We start from the raw sequence: 14,860 nt of genomic DNA, 5'->3' as shown, positions 1-14,860 counted from the left end.
AGCCACCTTGCGGGTGACACAGGCCTTTCCCATTGGTGCTTCCCACTCCCCAGGGCATTGGAGGTAACTCTATCATGCCTGAAGCGGCATGAGGGTGTGCCTTTAATAGGTAGCTCAGCTCCTATACCATGAAAACAACATTTGAATTAGACTGGAGTCTTTCATCAATCGTCTCTGTTTAAATGAACTTTTAAGGTGATAAAAGTTGGCAGTATACGTATCTAGACTGGCTTTGCTGACTGACTGATAGCACAATCCTATACATGCTTGCTTGTAAGTAGGGATGGAGAAGAAATCAGGTTGGGTTAGGACAGTGTTTCTCAAACGTGGGTCCCCAGCTGTTGAACTAACAACTCCCATCGTCATTCCTAGCTAGCAGGACCAGTGGTCAGGGATGATGTATTCAAACAGCAGATGAGGACCCAGGTTTGAGAAACACGGGGGTACGGTTTTAATGCCAACTTACCTAATTCTCACGTTCGAAAGCAATGTGTGAGCTGAAACACAGCTCTCCTTTGAAATTCACACCTCCAAATTTTGCTATGCAGTTCTCTCTAAACATGAGTCCGCATGGTTTTGCCTTCGCCTTGCCGCTTTCCCCTGGAAAACCCACAAATTTAGCACTAAATTTGAACAAACAACAATCCACGGAAAACCTGATTACCATTAGTTCTGATTCAGTGCTAAATCTCCATCTGTTTAGACAGTTTCCCAAACTTAGGTCTCCAGCTGATTTTTTTGGACTACAATTCCCATCATCCCTCACCACTGGTCCTGCCAGCTAGGGATGATGGGAGTTGTAGTCCAAAAACAACTGGAGACCTAAGTTTGGGAAGCCCTGCTTTAAACGCTTTGGAAGAGAACTAGTCCTGTGTACACTTATACATTTATAAGAGTGAGGGTGCCCACGACGTTACCTGATTTCCTCACCATGCAACTCTTAGTAGTGCAATTGCTAACCCAGGGGTGTGTTCAGCTTTTAATCACTGCCTCATTTAAGAGATCGGAAGCAACTGATACTGTAGCAGGTGAATTTCTTCATCAGGCTTCATGACAGTACCTGCAAAACCGTCCGGTGAAATTCCCGGCACATAGGCAGGAATAGCCGTTAATCTCATCAACACAGGTGGCCCCATTTGCACATAGATGGCCCTGGCAGTCGTCAATGTCTTCTTCGCACCTCGACCCCGTGTACCCCAGCTCACATATGCACTTGTACATTGCGACTCTGTCGCTGCAGTTTCCATGCACACAGGGATTTGATGCGCACTCATCAATGTTGGTTTCGCAGTGGGTTCCAGTCCACCCCTCGGCGCACGTGCAACTATAATAAGAGTAGAAGTCTTCACATATCCCGTTGTGCATGCAAGGGTTTGAGCTGCAAGCGTCCAATGGAAGGCAGCCAGTGATAACAGGGTTGGCAGATATCTTGAGGAACTGCTCTTCCTGTGGTTTCTTCATATAGCCATCAATGGTTTCAAAGTAGGAGAGGTGGATGCCACCAATTTCCACAGTGCTCATGCATCCTCTGAGCCCGTCCAGGTTATCAAAAGCTTTGTCAGCAAGGTAGATATCTGTCTCTTCTCTCAAGAAGTTGAGGTTTCCTGTGGCAACCATACTCGTTGCAATGTCTTCCTTATCATTCATATCCATGAGCCACCTTGAGGGCTGAGATAAGGGCTCCATCATTGAGAAGGTCACCTGGTGCAGGATCCCATCATTCACCGGCCGCGAGCTAGCCAGGCTCAGCGTATACAAGCTGTTGCCACTTTGCAGCTGGAACACCAATTTTGCATTCTGGATGCGGACGGTGACAAACTCTGGCTCCTTTTCTGCGTAAAGCAGGATCACGTCAGAGTCCCGAGTCCGAAAGCCAAAGGTGATGTTGGTAAGGTCCCTGCTGATCTTCCCATTGCTTCTGTAAAATATTGCACTGCTCCTGCCACTAAAAATTGCATTGGCAATACCTGTGTAGAGATAGCAAAAGGCATTAAGCATCTAGAGTGGTGTATTTAGTCATGCACATTACATTGTATTTAACTTTTTGGTTTTTGCCTTTATATACTGGCAAGATAGCTTAGTGCCCTTGATTGCTTTTATAGTCATTAAAAATGCAAACACACACACACACACACACACACACACACACACACACACACACACCCTCTCGGTATATGGATGGAAGATTGAGATAAAATGGTGATAGAGGGATATATATTTTGAGAGAGAGAGAGATTTGCTCAATTCACTATGTCATAGTTTCAGCACCCTGCAAAAAAAGGAAAGGACCCCTGGACGGTTAAGTCCAGTCAAAGGCGACTATGGGGTCATGGCGCTCATCTCGCTTTCAGGCTGAGCAAGTCAGTGTTTGTCCACAGACAGCTTTCTAAGTCATGTGGCCAGCATGACTAAATTGCTTCTGGCGCCAGGGGCGTAGGAAGATAGGAGCGGTGGGCGCGGGCCGCCATTGCGGCTCCCCGCCCTGCCCCCCAAATGCACGCCTTGTCCCAAAATGCATGCCCCACTCCTGCACACAGCGTGCCCCCGCCCCCCAAAATGCACACCCCTGCGCACGACGCGTCCCGCCCCCAGAATGTGCGCCACGTCCCTGGGGGCAGCGCGCCTGCTCTCCGCCCCCAGTGGCAGAGCATGAAGCTCCGCTGCTGTCTGGCGCAACGGGACACCGTGACGGAAACCACAGCACATGGAAACACCGTTTACCTTCCTGCCGCAGTGATACCTATTTATCTACTTGCACTGGCATACTTTTGAACTGCTAGGTTGGCAGGAGCTGGAATAGAGCAACGGGAGCTCACCCCGTTGCGGGGATTTGAACTGCCGACCTTCTGATTGGCAAGCCCAAGAGGCTCTGTTGTTTAGATCACAGTACCACCCACGTCCCACAGCACCCTGCAGCGCCCTCTAGGCTCAGCGCCTATGTGGTGGAATGAGTCACGCTGCCCTAAATCCACCTCTGGTTCTAGCGGGTGCTGAAAAGGCAACAGAGATGCCTGGATAAATGACTGGCTTTTTATCCAGTGTTCTTATAAGGGACCTTAACAGTGTTTTTCTAGTGTAGGGGCTGCACAATGCCTCAGTCCCCCTAATGTCTAGCTGTTTTTGCACCCGGTAATGCTACTGCTTAGCAAATTCTCTCCTGCAATATAAGGTGAATGAAGTTGCTAAGAAACACTCAACTTCAGAGTGGTGCTATGTTCAGCAACAAATGCCCCAATAAATACATCACAAGGATTGGGAAAGCCTGAAACACTTGTGAAAAAATTTGTTGCCTTAGTCCCTCAAAGTTAAGGAGATGGGGGTTAGGCGTTAGGGTTTTTCAGGGGTGGGGAGTGGGGAATACTTGCATTCAAATCCTCGATGCACCAGCTGGCATTGGGCTTCATGGGGGCACGGACTGAGTTCACACCATTTTACTTCCTCACAGGCTTTCCCAGCTGTATTTGGTGGGCAGGTGCAAGTGAAGTCATCCCAGATTGAATAGCAAACGCCACCGTTTTGGCAGGGGTTCGGCTAAACAGGAGAGAGGGGAGTCAGATGTAAGCAAGTATCTCTAGCAAGGCAAGCGAGGAAAGTGGCTGTGGGAGAAAGAAAGAAGCTGACTTATTTCCTCTGACCTCTTTCACTGCTCTATCATGTTTCCCCATTTTCCTCATTAAAAAAGTGCCATGAAAACACGCTCTACTGCTGTAAATGCCTACTAGAAAAGAGCCCAAATACAATTGTGGGTGCTTTAGATTAGGAAAACAGGAGAGATTGGGGGGGGGGTTAAATATCCCCTCCCCAGAGCTGTTGCTCCAGTCAAAACTAGATTCCCCAACTGATGATGATAGAGATGTATCAATGGTCTTAGCATAAGGCAGCTGTCTGTATTCTATAGGATTAATGGTCTCGATTAATCATCGCTAGCGGTTGTATCCAATGCTAGTCCTACTCAGAGTAAATTCACTGAAAATCAATGGATTTCAGTTTTGTTAATTTCAGTGGGTCTACTCCAGGGTTTCCCAAACTGTTTTTGGACTACAGTTCCCATCATCCCTGACTACTAGTCTTGCTAGCTAGGGATGATAGGAGTTGTAGTCTAAAAAAACAACAACAGCTGGAGACCCTGATCCAGAAACAGTCTGGAGAAACCCTGGTCTACTCTCACTAGAACAACTGGGACACAACCCTAAAGCTATGAGACTAGCCAGTTATTCATGACCAGGTTTTCCCCATCAATTTTAATGGGATTTTTTTCTGGATTGGGGCCAATCATTTTCAGGCTGTCTGGGAACTCACTAAGTATCGTGAGGAACCAGGAACATGGGATGGCATCATACAGAATTCTTTTTGTGATAATTGCAGGTGTCATAGAGCTCCTTTACTGTTTTAAGGTACTGTTGCAATCCAACTGCTTTCTGTAGTAGTCTGCATTGCAAAAGCACATTTCCGACATACCATAAGGAAAATGTTCCTGCCTGGCAGAATAGAGTTTTTTATTTCCCCCCAAATCTATGATTCTATAAGATTATCACAGTTGTATCACCTTATATCAGACAAGCTTAGATAAGATATATTTCTTTTGTTCCGAAAACCACTTAAACAGACCATTTGACTTAGTCCTAGGAGAAAGGATATCAAAAGATAAAAAAGAAGAAGAGATTATTCAAGGCGAAAGTGGTCAAAGGGAGGAAAGGAGGCATGTCAAGGAAAGCCGTTGTCGAATAAGAATGGGAATTTTTTTACAAACAACTCTTGCTGAAATCGGGTGGTGCCCTGAAACCTCCTTTTTTTTAAAAGAGGCTTTGTAGATAATGCACAATGCAAAGAAGGCCTTTCTGGCTAGGGAGTGTTGAGCATGCATAAGTTTGCTGCATATCAAGGCCTGACCTTCCTTTAGCAAAAGGCCGCCACACATGTTTTCAGTGCAAAGATCCCAGGTTCAGTGCTGTGTGACTCCAGACAAGCCTGGAACAGATTCCTGGTCTGAAACAATGGAGAATCACAGGCTGGTTGTGTCGGCCTTTTGGTGAAACCACAAAAGAGCTCTCTAGGTTCTGTCTTAGGACAGCCAGCAGTAAAACAGAAGTTAGAGGTATGTTTGGGAATAGAGATTGCAGACCTTCCAAGTGTTCCTATTTTCCAGGGGCAATCCCAGATTTACAGATTGATTGATCCCGGAATGTCCCGCTTTTCCTTAGGAGTTATGAACTGAAGCCAGGATAATGTGATATTGCCTACTTTATCACCAAGACCTGGTTCATGCTGATTGTGTGGTTACTGCAGCGTCAAATGGCAATTTACATGTGTGAATGAGTTATCACAGATCAATCTTCACAAAGAGGTCTGGGGATCCCTTGCTGTTCAACTGAACCCATTCATACGTAGATTCTGGGACAAGTCAACATGGGCCATATAATCAAATTGTGAGAAATCAAATTATGTCTGTGCATGCGTGAACTGGTTCTCAGTTTTCAGAGCAGCATTGGGCTATAAATGGAAGAGAACAGAGAAGAAGGGCCTAGTCAGTTGGTGCCTCTCTGTGAGGCTTCGTATGTCTAGGAGACGTGAAAGTAAATTAGGAAAAAGTGCCATTCTTGAAGTCTTTTATGAAGGGATGATAGTACGTTCTGTGGAATAGCATGCCTGTCAAGATATAACAGGAGCCCATCATCTGCACTTTTCGGGGGGGGGGGGAATTGAAAACTTTTCTGTTTCAAGCTTTCCCAGCTGGGTGAATGGGCCTGTGCCATGGGTGTCCAGTTTTTTGTTTTGTCTTAAACCTATTTGCTTTTTTGTGTTTTTAACTGCCTTTAACTGTTTTTATTGTACATCGCCTTGAGGTGCTTGCATGAAAGGCAAATAATACATTAATAATGATAATAAGTTGAAAGAAGGCTAAGCACAGGAAAAAGTGCTCAGCATGGTTGTAAGCATTTAAAAAAAAAAATCACGAAATGCTTGAGACATTAAGGGGAAAAAAGCTGTTTCGTATGAAACATACTGGACAGGAACATACAACTGACATTAGAACACATTCCGTCAGTCCACTTGTATTTGCACATATGTAACAGAAATGGCGTTTGTTTATAAATCCATTACTTTTTATGCAATGTTAAATGAGGACCGTGTGATTTCTGGTAGACCCAACCCCCTTTGTATTTGTGTGGTGATACAACATTCCTCTCTTCTTTAATATTTTTACAGGCTTCATTGCCAGGCCCAAATGCCCGTAACATACCATGTGATTAGCCTGCTTCGAAAGTCTGGTTTTACAGTAATTATGAGAATATTTTGGTTTGGAAAAACTACAGCGAGTTCAAGTTGCCCTTAATGAATAGCAGGCTTGCTAACTGGTTATCATTACCTTGCCATTCAAGCGCTGGGCTTTCCAGCCTCCCAGATGTTCTGCGGTCTTGGCGCCCGCAAAGTGTGGGTCTGTTTGACAAAAACCTGATCTTACCTGCCTGTTTCGGATATCGTGTTCAGATATTCTAACTGTCACATGCTGTTTTCGGAGCACTGCTAGTTCAAAAGAGAATTCCTTGCTGCAAACATGGAAACGGCACTTTGAGAAACAGCATCCTTACCTGACAGAGGTTGTCTCCGATGCAGCCTGGGGCAATGTTGATCAGCGTGCTCTTTCTGATGACAGAATCTGATGAAGTCGTGACGGGGAAGAATTCCAGTGGTTGGTTGCCCAGTCTTAAATCTTGGATGCAGCCTTTGAAATATCCACCATTTACATGGGTTTCTTGGTCATCGGGTAATCCTCCGATGTACATAATATCACCGCTCTGGATTTTTATTACAGGAGTAGAAATGGAGCCCAGGTTCTGCGAAGACTGGAATAGCTCGGTCTTGTTTGGCTTGATTTTTAAGGATATCAAATAGAAATTTCCATCATTCACAGGCTGCGTTCCTAGGAGTTTGTCGGAGCTTAGGCCTGACGCCAGGAGTTTCCCACCTTCCAACCAGACCTTAAGAAATAGGATTGTGCCTTTTTTCAGAGACAGCAACAAGCCAGAAGTCTTGCGTGTTCGGACAAACATTGAGATTGTCACACTTTCGTCGCCGCTGCCCTCTAAAGGAAAAGCAGCAAACCCTTTGGATTCCTCATGCCCAAATCTTCCTGGAATGTACTCTTGAGTTCACATGGCGAAGAGAGAGAGAGGAAAAAAAACAAACATCTTTAAGACAGGAGTACTGATGGAAAAATTGACATATCATGAAACAGATCGGGAATGCTCTGGCATTATAAACTAAACTACCTGATGGGACTTTCAGTTTGCAAACTACTATGGTTTGTACCATTCGTTTGAAAGATGCATTACGAATCCTGCAAAGCAAGTGCAGCTGTTTAAAGATTGAGATATATAATTCTACCTTCTATCTGAGATGGTATGATATAACTGGCACCCATTCAAAGCTAGGAGACCAGCAATGGCTGGTTCTGATGCTTCAGTTTCAGTCCTTTTGGGAAGGCAAGGGTTGCGACCCACACGTCTTACATTCCTCATTTCCAATCTCACCAGGGATCGCCCAACATTCTGTTCAGAAGTTCTGTTTCCCCCTGATGGCCCATCTCTAATGTGTGAGGAAAAGACAGATAAAATATTGAGGGCCTTGAATGCCATGGCCCCAACATTGTTTCGCTTTTTGTTGGATGACTACGTGAATTTTGCTCACGCTCAGGGACTATTGGTAGACAAACCTGAATTGGGAAGGATTGCCTCCTGAACTCAAAATTTCTCCTGAATTTTAGAGGGCAAGGGAACTGTTGGCCTCCCCCCTCAACATACATTTTGGCTCTTATCTGCCAATCACAGGGGCCAACTTTGGACATTTCTGTCTCCCTGTGAGTCTGATGAAAGTTCTGAGGAACAAGTATGAGAATAGCAAGCTTGAGTTCCATGCAAACACATACAAGAAAGAACACTTCTTTAGTCCCTGCGAGCTAGTTCTGGAAATCTGCCACAATGTACAGTAGAAACCACAGCTATTTGATATAGGAAACAATCCAGGTTAATTTCCCCATTCCCATGTTATTTTCAGCTCAGCCTGACTCCTACCATGCAAGAAGAGAGGTCAGTGTTGACTGAACCGGGGATGATGTAGAGTGGGCCCTATGAAAGGAAACATTTCCTCTGATGCTTACACCAGAGCAGGGCCTCTAGTCTGAGTGGATCCCAGCTCTGTCGCATATGCGGCATGCTTGTTGATCAAACCATACAGCAGACTCTTTTCGTCTTGGGACATCAGGCAGCAATGTTGCTTCCTCTTTCTCCTTCTGCTGTGTTCAGCTCTAGATAAGCTTCTAACAGGGTGTAGGCTGGCAATTGGATATGTGCCTCTCTGTGTCTATTTTGGGTGTTTTGCCATCAGCTCTGAGGGATGTGAGACCCAATATGCTGTAACAATCTTTTAAAAAAATAAATTGGGATTTGCCTTGGCAGTTCCCGTTGTACAGATTTCCTTCTGGTCATAGCCAATCTACTGATGTGCCGTATTCTCCACATTAAAGTAGACTACACTGAGAATTTAGATGGCCAGGTATGATGGCTGATCATCCTTTTGGCTGATGTTTTCTTGATCTGAAATCTAGTATGGCACAAATGCCGATCTCTCAAACAACAACAAACCCCAATAATCAAAAATCTTAAAACGTTCAAGTGAAAGAAAATGGTCAAACTTAAATCTTATTTTTCTTCTTGTACCTACGAATCATAGAATTGTAGAGTTGGAAGGGACCACAAGGGTAATCTAGTACAACCCCCTGCAATGCAGGAATCTTTTGCCCATCGTTAACCTCGGCCTTGTACACACAGGTTGTGGCCCCAGGATATTGTCTGAAGGTACATGAGGCTTGCTAAAGCTAAGCAGGTCTTGGTCTAGACAGAGCCTAGATGGATGACCACCTAGAAACCAGATTTATGCCACCTTGGATTCCATGATGGGTGATCAGCACATGTAAGAAAACAGATGAAGCAACTATACTGCTAACACGAGCATGTGCCCCAAAGGACCATCTGGCTTACTAGCTTTCAGAGAAGATCACACCTAGGATTGGACAAATGATGTTGGTTGGCTTCTACCTAAAGGAGCGTCTCCACCCCCATCGTTCTGCCCGGACACTGAGGTCCAGTGCCGAGGGCCTTCTGGCGGTTCCCTCGTTGCGAAAAGCCAAGTTGCAGGGAACCAGGCAGAGGGCCTTCTCGGTAGTGGCGCCCGCCCTGTGGAACGCCCTCCCATCAGATGTCAAAGAGAAAAACAGCTACCAGATTTTTAGAAGACATCTGTTTAGGGAGGCTTTTAATCTTTAATCGATTATTTTATTCTTCTGTTGGAAGCCGCCCAGAGTGGCTGGGGAAACCCAGCCAGATGGGCGGGGTATAAATAATAAATTATTGTTGTTATTATTATTAATCCCAAGCTATCTTCACTCTTCATTGAGGCATGGCAATAACATGGCAAAGTTCGGGAAAAGAAATCAAATAAATAATAATAATAATAATAAAGTGGGATGGAGTCTCATCATTTACTCAAACAGTGTGGTGACCTAGGGAGGCTCGCCTAGTCTTCATTATATAGTATATTTTAGGTGCCAGACAGAAACATTCCTCTTCAATCGGGCCCTTGGCTGATTCATATTCTACAGTCTTTAAAATGTGTCTGTGGGAAGGGGGGGGTGTTATTGTTTTGCTGTTTTGCTTTACTTATTTTTTTTAATCCTGTATTTTATTCTGTGAACTGCCCCAAAATCTTATGATGATAAATCTAAAAAATAATAATACACTAATTAGTGTGAAGTGGCTCCCTGAACACCGCAACAGTTCAGGGCAGCTGATCCAAAATATTCTGGAAATCATTTGGAGATACACTATCATGTGGAAATGGCTTCCCCTCTAGGTCGACTTTACCATATGGCAGGGTGAAGTAGCTTGCTTCCGGCACAGGAACATTAAAAAACTTATTGATGCCTAGTCAGATCATTGTTTCCTCTAGTTCAGTATTGTCTACATAGACCAGGATCAGTTCTCCAGGGTTTTAGACAGAGGTCTCACACAGCCCTACCTGGAAATGCCGGGGATTGAACCTGTATGCAAACAAAATGCACTGAACTATGGTCCTTCCACCAATTTAGCAGGATTTAAGCGGGAAGCAGGGAGATGAAGGCAAGGACTGATGTCTAAACAGCCCAGGGAGGCTTTCTGAAGTTAAAGTGTTGGCCCTTGCGTGGCAAAGGGAGGGCTGAGGAGGCGTATCATTTCTGTTTCAGGTAGCAGAATATCTTAACCCAGCATGGCTTCCAAAGTGCTATATTACTAGAAGAATTGGCCCCAAATCAATAATCAGAATTGGCTAACCTAAACTAAAACCTTTAATGTGCGGTTTCACAGACCAAACAACATCAACAGCGTTAACTGGACTTAAACAAAACAAACCCCAGCTGTTCAAAAACTTATAATCAGACTTTTCGTTCATAGGGCGGGAAAGCTGCTTTGGTGCTGAGATCTCTCTCTCTCTCTCTCTCTCTCTCTCTCTCTCTCTCTCTCTCTCTCTCTCTCTCTCTCTCTCTCTCACACACACACACACACACACACACACACTGCCTGCAGTGTTTTATTTTAATGAAATGATTCTAAGACTCATGAAAACAGGGGTGATCATTGTGGAAACCTGCCTTCTAAGTTTTACAGGATTCATATCTGGCTCCGTTTATTTAGTATGGGGAAATAAATCCCTGGCTTATTTCTGAATAGACAATTTCATAAATAACGTGTGAGAAATGTTTTAATTTTGTGAATGAGGTGATCTTAAACTTCTTTCTGTATGTGCTTGTTAAAAAACAAGGCATATGTTCATAAATCTTCCCCCTCGGTGTTGAAATGGTCATTTTTCAAGCATGAAAGGTTAGTTTATTTTTTATATAAAAAAAACCCATCTCTCTCTATTAAGGGAGTACTTGAAAGACATTTTTCTTGTTGAAGAGAGAATGCTTATGATGCAGCAAAGCCTGCGAGTGGCAGGAAGAAGCGCAACGTTACAAAGAAGGCAAAGGAAGCAAGGTTAGTCTTTTAAAAGGTAGCACGGCGAGCTTGCAGTTTTCAATTACTCTGCTTCAAAAGAAATATTGGATCTGGTATGTGGTTTGATGGGCATTTAGCATAACCTTGGTCAATATTAACCTCTTGAGCCATTACGTCTGGGTGCGGATGGAAATAAATCAACTTTCTTGCTTGCCTGCTACTGCTGAGAGAGTGCAGTACGCAATGGAAATTTCCCCCAGCGCTTACTGTTTGTCAGCTTCTCTTTAACAAAGATGCAAATAATTTCTGTACCACAAAGCACACACAGCAGCAACAGCAGCACTTTGAAGATCTCTTCCATTATCTTTAAATTCCAAAGTGAGTGTGCCCTTGTATATTAGGAATTTAAACTTTAATTGATAGCTTAACCTAGTAAAGCTATAATCCAGTGCACAATTGTTGTTAATTAAATTTATGCCCTGCCCTTCCTTCCAAAGGAGCCTAGGGAGGGAAACACACAAGCAATAAAACATTTAAAAAACATCCAAAAGCAATTCCTATGCAGATGCTAGCTGGGAAAGATCTCTACTTTTTGGAAGAAACCTCCAGGCAACTGACTTGGGAGTAAGCTCCATTCAATCCATTGGGACTCATTTCTGCATAAGCATGAACAGGATTGGCTGTAAAGTTTTAATAGACTGATTGGGGATGGTCAATTTTATTCAGTGAAGTTGCAGTTTAAGGGGATAATTCCTTCTATGTTTGATTCTATTTATTTATTTTATGTTGGTTGGTGGGCCTTTCACTTCTGTTCAACTCTATGAATGATTGCAAATCCCATTGCATTCAGTGGGTCATGTTGTTGTTTAGTCGTTTAGTCGTGTCCGACTCTTCGTGACCCCATGGACCAGAGCACGCCAGGCACTCCTATCTTGCACTGCCTCCCGCAGTTTGGTCAAACTCATGTTCATAGCTTCGAGAACACTGTCCAACCATCTCGTCCTCTGTCGTCCCCTTCTCCTAGTGCCCTCAATCTTTCCCAACATCAAGGTCTTTTCCAGGGAGTCTTCCCATGGAGTTTTCTTGGCAGGGATACTGCAGTGGCTTGCCAGTTCCTTCTCCAGGTGGATCACGTTTAGTCAAAACTCTCCACTATGACCTGTCCATCTTAGGTGGCCCTGCATGGCATAGCTCATAGCTTCTCTGAGTTATTCAAGCCCCTTCAAGGGGCTTGAACAAGGCATTGATCCATGAAGGGGTCATACTCCCAAGTAAATGTGTTGAGGGTTCCAGTCTTTGTTTCTTAAGTTGCAATTTGCATTTGCTTCCTTCAACACACTCAAAAGTCACCTACTAGGGCTTTAGTGATACGCAGATGTGGTTATATTTAATCAATTAACCAATTTAATCAATTCAATTCAATCCATTTATTTAATCAATTAATCAGTTAATTAATCAATCAATCAATTTAATCAATTCAATTCTATCAAAAGCAATTCATTAATCCAATGGCTATTCAATATAATTGGTGGGCAACCCTAATATGTGTGCATTTGGTGCACATAGAATCATAGGTAGAATTGAGCTGGAAAGGACCACATGAGTCATCTAGTCCAACCCCTGGCAATGCAGGAATCTCAGACCTTCCCCTTGGGTTCTCCCAGCCTGAGGTTATAGCCCTTCCTCAGTCTCAGAAGAGGAGCCCCCCATGAACATTCCCATCACATCCACAGTGAACTGTAGACTCTGAAAACCTGGACATGGTATGAGGTGGAAGGTTCGCAGGCTATGGAGGACTTGCTCACAAATTTATTGACACCTGCACAAATTATGATAGCTAGGAAGTGGGAGGGGCAAGCAGAATATCAAATGGAAGAATGGTGTGGGGTATAGCTATTTGTGATAAATTAACATGTGACATTAAAGCAAGATGGAGAATATGCAGGAGAAATGATTTCGAAGACATTTGGAAGGTTTTTGTAGAATTTGTACTGTTAAAACGGAAAGGGGTCAAACCACCGCAAGAGGTGTTGAAATTTTGGGAGGTTGGATAGTTACAATGGAACACTCTCGGTGACGGGATGCACGTTTTTATTCTTATTTATTTATGATTATTAATTTGTCAAAATATAAATTAATAATGTTTGTAAAAACAAAACCTGGACATGGTAAGTCAGAAGAGCCGTTATGTCAAGGAGATGTGGCCAAATGCAGTATAAGCTCTAGCAACCTCTGCAATGCCTCAAATTGCCTCAGTTCTTGCTTGAAATAACACCTCCTATAGTTCATTCAGCAAGGGGCACTGGGAACTGTCCAGGGTTTTGACTTGCTTAGAGTGACCTGCCTTGACTTTGCCTGGATTGGGCTTGGCCCGCTTTGGAAGAGCTTCTGCTTATTTCTCCCACTTTCCCCCAAGCCACAATCCCAGTAAGCTGAACATTTATAGGAAATGGGGCCCTTTTACACTCATTCAGATGTATATCTGGGGAATTCTATAGTCCAGGACACCCCGATTACCAGAAACGTCTGAAAATGTGGCAGCTGTTAGTCTCTAGGGGTTAGCAAAGTGCATCCCCGTATGATAAATATCTTTCTGCACCATGCAAAAAGCTGTTTGCTTTCTCCCCCCAGAAATGGGGGGCACAAGCTAAATACAAGTAGGCCACCCAGAAAGTTGAAATTTGGTACACTCATAGCCCAAGGTACACTGATTATGACAAAAGTTGGAAACAGGACATTTTTGTACCTAACTTGGAGCATGTAGTTTATCTCATAAAAGAGACCAGTGTGTTTCAGCACAGAGCAAATGAACCTGTGCATTAGGCTGAATTTTGGTGTGTTGCTCACACACACACGGCTGCCCCCCCCCCGCCCGTGCTGGGCAAGCACGCATGCGCATGCAAACACACACACACACACACACACACACAGAGAGAGAGAGACTCCTGAACAACAAATGTTGTAATCAGTGTATCTTATGCCAGCGTTTCTCAACCGCTGTTCCGCGGCACACTAGTGTGCCGCGAGACGCTGGCTGGTGTGCCGCGACGTGCGGCGACGTGAAGGGCGATTTGCATTGTCACGTGCCTGGCGGCCGCCAATAAACAACACTGACCCGCCGGAAAGCAATATTTCTCCTCCTCTTTCCCAAAGCTCAGTGCAAACGAGCCTGGCGGCCGCCAATACACGACACTAACCCATCGGAAAGCAATATTTGGCAAGTGTTTCTTACAGTCATAATTATAATATAGGGCGGCACAGAGTTAATTTTTTTAACTTTTTTAATGGTGGTGTGCCTTGTGATTTTTTTCACGGAACAAGTGTGCCGTGGCCCAAAAAAGGTTGAGAAACACTGTCTTATGCAGTGTTGGCCTGAGGCACTTTCCTGCCTGAAGTGAAGCCCCAATGGCACTATCCCCTCCCTGCTATGACCCATGCCTCTAAAAGGCTTGTTCCACCAGATCTTGTTCCTGCCTTCATTGACTCTGCTGCCCTCATTGTGCCCCTTGAAGCAGAGGTCATCACAGAAATACAGTGGTACCTCGGGTTGCGGACCCAATCCATTCCGGGATGCCATTCGCACCCTGAGCAGTGCTTTTGCGCACGCGCGAAAGCGCAATAGAGCACTTCTGGCGCATGTGCGAAGTGCACAGAATGCTTCTGCGCATGCACATGCGATGAAACTCGGAAGTAAACACTTCCGGGTCCGCCGCGTTCGCATACCTGCAAAAACGCAACCCGCAGCGGACGCAACATGAGGTATGACCAATGTTCCTGATATTTTCCCCATCCTCCTCATTCTAAGAACTAGGTAAAAGGCAAAGAACCCC

At 44.5% G+C, this 14,860-nt stretch overlaps 1 protein-coding gene across 1 annotated transcript in view; it reads right to left on the bottom strand.

Annotated features, from left to right (window-relative positions):
• The window catches only part of CRB1 (crumbs cell polarity complex component 1), a 103,762-nt gene that overhangs the window by 23,320 nt on the left and 65,582 nt on the right, over positions 1-14,860 (bottom strand). Inside the window, exons 8-10 of the mRNA XM_060277451.1 lie at positions 6,591-7,144; positions 3,366-3,531; positions 1,061-1,967 (exon numbers count right to left, since the gene is read on the bottom strand). Coding sequence (XP_060133434.1) covers positions 1,061-1,967; positions 3,366-3,531; positions 6,591-7,144 — 1,627 coding nt within the window. The remainder of the gene's footprint in view (positions 1-1,060; positions 1,968-3,365; positions 3,532-6,590; positions 7,145-14,860) is intronic.

This window comes from Zootoca vivipara, chromosome 7 (assembly GCF_963506605.1).
Source record: "Zootoca vivipara chromosome 7, rZooViv1.1, whole genome shotgun sequence".
Taxonomy (NCBI): domain Eukaryota; kingdom Metazoa; phylum Chordata; class Lepidosauria; order Squamata; family Lacertidae; genus Zootoca; species Zootoca vivipara.
This window is presented reverse-complemented; position numbering and strand designations above follow the sequence as displayed.